The 7,472-nt window shown below is 45.6% G+C and overlaps 1 protein-coding gene across 1 annotated transcript; it reads right to left on the bottom strand.

Annotated features, from left to right (window-relative positions):
* Window positions 1–5,772: 5,772 nt before the first annotated feature.
* LOC110680669 lies at window positions 5,773–7,467 on the bottom strand (the record flags this gene model as incomplete). Its single annotated transcript, XM_021856459.1, is given in 3 exon segments — window positions 5,773–6,315; window positions 6,374–6,929; window positions 6,987–7,467. Coding segments are annotated over 3 exon segments (1,261 nt in total), but the record flags the coding sequence as incomplete, so codon positions are not given.
* Window positions 7,468–7,472: the final 5 nt, after the last annotated feature.

Genomic DNA, 7,472 nt, shown 5'->3' with positions numbered 1-7,472 from the left:
GGGATTGGGATTGGGAATTGGGAATTTGGGATTGGAGGGATTGGGATTGGGATTGGGATTGGGGATTGGGGATTGGGATTGGGGATTGGGATTGGGGATTGGGGATTGGGGATTGGGATTGGGGATTGGGATTGGGGGATTGGGATTGGGGGATTGGGGATTGGGGATTGGGATTGGGATTGGGGGATTGGGGATTGGGATTGGGATTTGGGATTGGGATTGGGGATTGGGGATTGGGATTGGGGATTGGGATTGGGATTGGGATTGGGGGGGGGATTGGGGATTTGGGATTGGGATGGGATTGGGATTGGGAATTGGGGATTGGGGATTGGGATTGGGGGATTGGGATTTGGGATTGGGGATTTGGGGGATTGGGAATTGGGATTGGGATTGGGGATTGGGGATTTGGGATTGGGATTGGGATTGGATTGGGATTGGGGGATTGGGGGATTGGGAAAATTGGGATTGGGATTGGGATTTGGTATTGGGATTGATTGGGATTGGGATTGGGATGGGATTGGGATTGGGGGATTGGGATTGGGGGATTGGGGGAATTGGGATTGGGATTGGGGAATTGGGATTGGGGGGATTGGGATGGGATTGGGTGGGATTGGGATTGGGATTGGGGATTGGGATTGGGATTGGGGATTGGGATTGGGGATTGGGATTGGGGATTGGGATTGGGATGGGATTGGGATTGGGATTGGGATTGGGGAATTGGGATTGGGGATTGGGAATTGGGATTGGGATTGGGATTGGGATTGGGATTGGGATTGGGAATTGGGATTGGGATTGGGATTGGGATTGGGGGATTGGGATTGGGATTGGGGATTGGTGATTGGGATTGGGATTGGGGATTGGGGGATTGGGATTGGGGATTGGGGATTGGGATATTGGGGATTGGGATTGGGGATTGGGGATTGGGGATTGGGATTGGGAGGGATTGGGAGGATTGGGATTGGGATTGGGGATTGGGATTGGGATTGGGATTGGGATTGGGATTGGGATTGGGATTTGGGATTGGGGATTGGGATTGGGGATTGGGATTGGGATTGGGATTGGGATTGGTTGGGATTGGGATTGGGATTGGGATTGGGATTGGGGATTGGGATTTGGGAATTGGGATTGGGATTGGGATTGGGGATTGGGGATTGGGATTGGGATTGGGATTGGGAATTGGGATTGGGATTGGGATTGGGATTGGGATTGGGATTGGGGGATTTGGGGGATTGGGAATTGGGGATTGGGGATTGGGATTGGGATTGGGATTGGGATTGGGATTGGGATTGGGATTGGGATTGGGGGATTGGGGATTGGGATTGGGATTGGGATTGGGATTGGGGATTGGGGATTGGGATTGGGGGATTGGGGATTGGGATTGGGATTGGGATTGGGGATTGGGATTGGGATTGGGATTGGGGATTGGGGGATTGGGATTGGGATTGGGAATTGGGGGGATTGGGATTGGGAATTGGGGGGATTGGGGATTTGGGATTGGGATTGGGATTGGGATTGGATTGGGATTGGGATGGGGGATTGGGATTGGGATTGGGATTGGATGGGATTGGGATTGGGATTGGGATTGGGATTGGGATTGGGATTGGGGATTGGGATTGGGATTGGGATTGGGATTGGGATTGGGATTGGGATTGGGGGATTGGGGGATTGGGATTGGGATTGGGATTGGGATTGGGATTGGGATTGGGATTGGGATTGGGATTGGGATTGGGATTGGGATTGGGATTGGGATTGGGATTGGGGGATTGGGATTGGGGATTGGGATTGGGATTGGGATTGGGATTGGGGATTGGGGGATTGGGATTGGGATTTGGGGATTGGGATTGGGATTGGGAATTGGGATTGGGGATTGGGATTGGGATTGGATTGGGATTGGGATTGGGGAATTGGGATTGGGATTGGGATTGGGAATTGGGATTGGGATTGGGATTGGGATTGGGATTGGGATTGGGATTGGGATTGGGATTGGGATTGGGATTGGGATTGGGTTGGGATTGGGATTGGGATTGGGATTGGGATTGGGATTGGGATTGGGATTGGGATTGGGATTGGGGATTGGGATTGGGATTGGGATTGGGATTGGGGATTGGGATTGGGATTGGGATTGGGATTGGGATTGGGATTGGATTGGGATTGGGGATTGGGATTGGGATTGGGGATTGGGATTGGATTGGGATTGGGATTGGGATTGGGATTGGGATTGGATTGGGATGGGATTGGGATTGGGATTGGGATTGGGATTGGGATTGGGGATTGGGATTGGGGATTGGGATTGGGATTGGGGATTGGGATTGGGATTGGGATTGGGATGGGATTGGGATTGGGATTGGGTTGGGATTGGGATTGGGATTGGGATTGGGATTGGATTGGGATTGGGATTGGGATTGGGATTGGGATTGGGATTGGGATTGGGATTGGGATTGGGATTGGGATTGGGATTGGGATTGGGATTGGATTGGGATTGGGATTGGGGATTGGTTGGGATTGGGATTGGGATTTGGGATTGGGATTGGGATGGGATGGGATTGGGATTGGGGGATTGGGATTGGGATTGGGATTGGGGGATTGGGATTGGGATTGGGATTTGGGATTTCATTTTTACAAATAATCATAGCAGTGCACACGGTTCTGTATGCTCCCTACTTGTCCACCGGTGGATATGTCAATATAAACATCAGGTTTGATTCGTAGTTGTGAGAGTAGTCTTGGCATAAGTTTTCAGGCTTTCTTCATATTACTTCTTCCTACACTGAACGAAATCTCCCGCCATATATTGAATGATTTTTGCCTCATCCGAGCCCCATACCCATTTTCAGACACATTCAAGATGATTTTCATCTTCGGTGAAATCATCTGTTTACAAATCGCACTGAATGGAAATCATCCTATCTTGAAAGTATTTTCATCCTTTCAAAAGATGCTTGATTTTGAATGATTTTCATACGTCAATGTAAACAACCCCCATTACATGCTTGGTATAAATAAAAATATTTAAATCGACTTCGAACAATAATAACGTTAATAGTTTTATACACATTTATTTTATTGTAAGTTATCAACATCAAAAATTCTCAATAATCCAGGAATAATTGATCTCATGGCCGCATGAGCCGCAGGCACCTGCATGAAGCGGCTGCTGATGTAACTCCAGAATTTGAACGGAAGGCCTTGGGATTCACGATTTGTGTATTTTAAAGCAAGCTTGAAAGTGAGAAAACATAATTTCAATGGAAATAATTCTAGATAAATCCTTCACAAAATGCAATTACCTGTAAAATCCACGAGGCAAAACTTGAACCACCACGCTGCTGCCACCATATTTTCGGTAAATATTTCAAGAGTAATTTGACGTTTAGGATCGTTAGTTTTCCGTATGATATTTCAGTCGATAGTTGAATGATTTTTGATTAGGGACATGGTATAAAACAAAATCCGTCAATTATTAGATGTTACTCATTTGTGGTGTCTTAATTCAACTGTCTACTTTTTGTCATACGGAATCACAGTAAAAGTCATTTCAGGATTGGATGATTTTTGTTCAGAAGTCGGTGGATGTGTCATATTATTCAATAGTCATTCAAAATAAGGAATATGAATATTTACAGCCTGTATATTAACAAATCATTCAATATAAGGGAGGAGCTTTCGTTCAGTGTATGCGCTAGATGCCACTTCGCTACTACATCACCAATTCTCGAAAACTTATTCATATAGAACTCAAGTCAAAAAAGTATACAAACTTACCTTTATCGATTCTATGTGTTTCACAGACGAAATTCTACACGTTTTGCTCTGAACCAGCTCGATTTTTTCACTTTTAGAACGTTTAATTTCCGGATTTACAAAACGACGAAAGTAAGATTTTCAACTTTCGCAACCTAACCACTACTTTCGTCGCCCCGCTGTATGGAGAGACAAGTGACTTAACCACGAAATCAAAACAAAACACTACTTGAGTCGATTTACACTGGTAGAAAAACGTCGCAAGTAACCGAATAAAACGGCTTATCATTTTGTCATAATTTTTTTGTGGGAAATCATAGGGAACTCCCTAGTTTTTGAACGCGAGCTGTCTTTATGCAAAATTTAAGCAATGTACACGGTGAAAAAATGTCAAAAAAGGTGATTCATTTTAAAAACAGTTTTAGAAGACAGGTTGTGATTCTTCTGAATTAATTATCTCAAACCGTCTGGAAGTTACTTACGTCGATTTGAAAAAGTAATCGAGAATTCCAAGTGGGCGGCCGCTCTGGAAGTACACCTTTTTGATGCCCGAGCGATTATGTCGATTGTTGTAGAATTTGAAGGAGTGATTGTGGTTTCAGTTCAGCAGAACTATTTGCGCTGGCTGGTTCAATCTCAAGAAAATCGGGGAGTTTATTCGGCGGTTCGCATAGGCAATCCAGCACATGAAGAATAGCTATCATATTATTAGAAAAAATATATGCGGCGTCCTACCCTGCACCAGAAGGACGTAAATGCTAACCAGCTGTTTCGACTAGTTTTTGACGATCTTCTTCTTCTTGGCATTAACGTCCTCACTGGACAGAGCCTGCTTCTTCAGCTTAGTGTTCTTTTGAGCACATCCACAGTTTTTAACTGAGAGCGTTCTTTGCTAAAGTTGCCATTTTCGCATTCGTATATCGTGTGGCAGGTACGATATACCACAGACAAACAGACGTAACACGCTCACTGCTGCCCATCGACCACCTTTTAACGGTCGATTCAAATATATGGTAGGTGGTCAATCGACCACCCGCAGCGCTCACGTCGTTTTTGTTCGTGTTTGACGTTTACACACTACCCGCCATCAGTTGGTCCATCGGCCACCTACAGTGTTTTTAGCATTGGGCGTACATGTTTTCGCGACTATGATTTTGAGTTCGATTTGTTCTAAGTGTTACGTCTGTTTCTCTGTGAATATACTCTATGCCCAGGGAAGTCAAGGAAATTTCCATTACCAATAGATCATGGACCGACCGGGAATGGAACCCAGACACCTTCAGCATGGCTTTGCTTTGTAGCCGCGGACTCTAACCACTCGGCTAAGGAAGTTTTGACCAAATTTTACATAAAAATGCATGATTGCAATGAAAATACTTATCTTTTATATGCGTAAATTTCGTGTAATTTAATTTAACAAAAAAAAAATATATTCCGCGGGTTCCATGAAATTCCGCATATCAGTTGCTCATAACCAAGAAAAATCAAACAAACATATTCATCCCAGAGTCTATGAATGGAGAGTTGCGCGAAGAGTGAAACCAAATCTACCTATCGAACTGTCAAACCGTCTACCTATCGAGCAGACCAGCAAAACAGAGGCTATTTTCGAAGATGCGGAAGAACAATCATTGAAAGACGTCTCTTCGCGCAACTCTCCATTCATAGACTCTGATTCGCCCCTACTATTTTTTAGCTTCGAATGCTATTTCAATAAAAAAAACCATTTTGCATTCCCGTTTATGACAAAAAAATCAAGTAGGCTTTGGTTTTGAACGGATAGGATTCGATCGAAAGTGGGATACGCCGTAAACAAGAATGAGGGTGATCAAATCAAGTTTGGAGTCCAACAGCTTTCTAGGATTATCCACGTTGGGCTTTAGAACACCCCTCTCCCTAAATGACTACGTGGTTTATGGACGACTCCTCAACCTATCAAAGGAGAAATTGAATGAAATCTCAAATCTGTGGATGTGGAAGAGTATTATGCGGCTATAAGGATATTCGGATAATAAAAAGTCAATCCACCTGTTTCTAAACATCATAGCATAAAACATCTATTTATAACTACAACAGCCATTCAAGGAACTACACATTCTACGGTTTCTTGAAACAGGTAAATTTGGACCCTCTAATGCAACACTATGCTTCCCTACAGAAACATTGTAAAAGGATCATCATCATCATCAGTGATACAGCACTCACACTCACACATCAAAAAGACATCCATCTAATTTACAGCAAAGTTCGTTCCATTCAGTTCCCCACAATAAAAGTAAAGAAATCTCTATATTCCGTGGTACCCCAAGCCTTGACCTCCCATCAACGGGTCATCGGCGGAGGCGCTTAGTCAGTAGATGATCTGCAGAAAGTCCGGCTCGGTCACCACGTCTGGTTTGTAGATCGGAATGACTGTATCGGGCGAGAGGTGCTCGTAGATCGTGTGACCCACCAGCCAGAACGTTTCCATGGTTCCCTTGCCCTTGACTTCGATCGTGCCGCGGCGCTTGATCTTGAACCCGCCCAACTTGTCCAGAATCTCCTTGGTGTTCTCCGAGAGGTGGATCTTCATTGCTGTAAATGGGAAATTTTGTGATGAAAGTTTTTAGTGTTTTACAACGAACGGTCTTACGTTCACCGGTGGATTCCATCCTGGACGCGGTGTTGATCGTGTCCCCGAACAGACAGTACCGTGGCATGGTCGTTCCGACCACTCCGGCAACGCACGGTCCCGTGTTGACGCCTACGCGAATCTCCAGCGTTCGGTTCTTCATGTGCGGAATGATGAATCCGGAGATACCGCACAGTAGATCCAGGGACATCATCGCAATCTCTCCGGCGTGCTTGTCGCCGTTTCGCTGCGGAAGTCCCGAAACGACCATGTACGCGTCGCCGATCGTTTCCACCTTGTAGACGTCGTATTTTAGGATGATGGTGTCGAACAGACGGTATAGGGTGTTCAACATGGTGACCACCTCCATCGCGGTACTGACGGCCGAGATGTACGTGAAACCTACAATGTCACTGAAAAAGATTGTAACCGATTCAAAGGTCTCCGCCGGGACCTGGCGTTGCTGCTTTAGTTGCCGAACAACCGCCGGAGGAAGCATCTGGTAGAGCAGCCGGTCGGATTTGCTTTTCTCACACCGAAGCTCCAGTGTTCGGGTGACCAGCTCCTTCGAGAAATCCTGTGAAATACGAAGATTGTAAGATAGCTATTGAAGAAGTTGATGCCACTAGATTACCTGAATTGTGTCCGTAGCGTTCCGAACCAGGATGACCAGGATCGGACTGATGACGATGATCGTGAGCACGAGAACGATGGAGATTGTCTGGTAGAGTCTTGCGTCACGCATCTCCTGATCAACCGTTTGGAAAACTACCCTCTGCAGGTGTTCCTGGAGGGCCAGCATATTCTGGATAAATTTGTTCACCGATTGGTAGTATTCTGCCAGGCCTTCCTCCCTACCAGCGGTCGAGGCGTTGGTCAAAAGCTGATGGCGCCACTTGCTCAAGATGGCGTACTCTTTACTTTTGGTGAGTTCTAGGTTCGCCATGAAGTTTTCCGCAGACCTCAGATGATCCATCGCAGCAGCATCCCTGCGGACAAACTGCGCAAAGTCGTCCAACCCAAGACGACTTCGTTTGATAAACTGTAGAACCAAGATGGCGGCTATGTTGATGTTCTCTATGGCTTCGATGATGTTCTTGTACACGACGAGCTGTCTAAC

The sequence above is a fragment of the Aedes aegypti genome, unplaced genomic scaffold, assembly GCF_002204515.2.
Source record: "Aedes aegypti strain LVP_AGWG unplaced genomic scaffold, AaegL5.0 Primary Assembly AGWG_AaegL5_hic_scaff_1740_PBJ_arrow, whole genome shotgun sequence".
NCBI lineage: Eukaryota > Metazoa > Arthropoda > Insecta > Diptera > Culicidae > Aedes > Aedes aegypti.
Note: the sequence above shows the minus strand (reverse complement) of the source record. Positions and strands in the feature narration are given on the sequence as shown.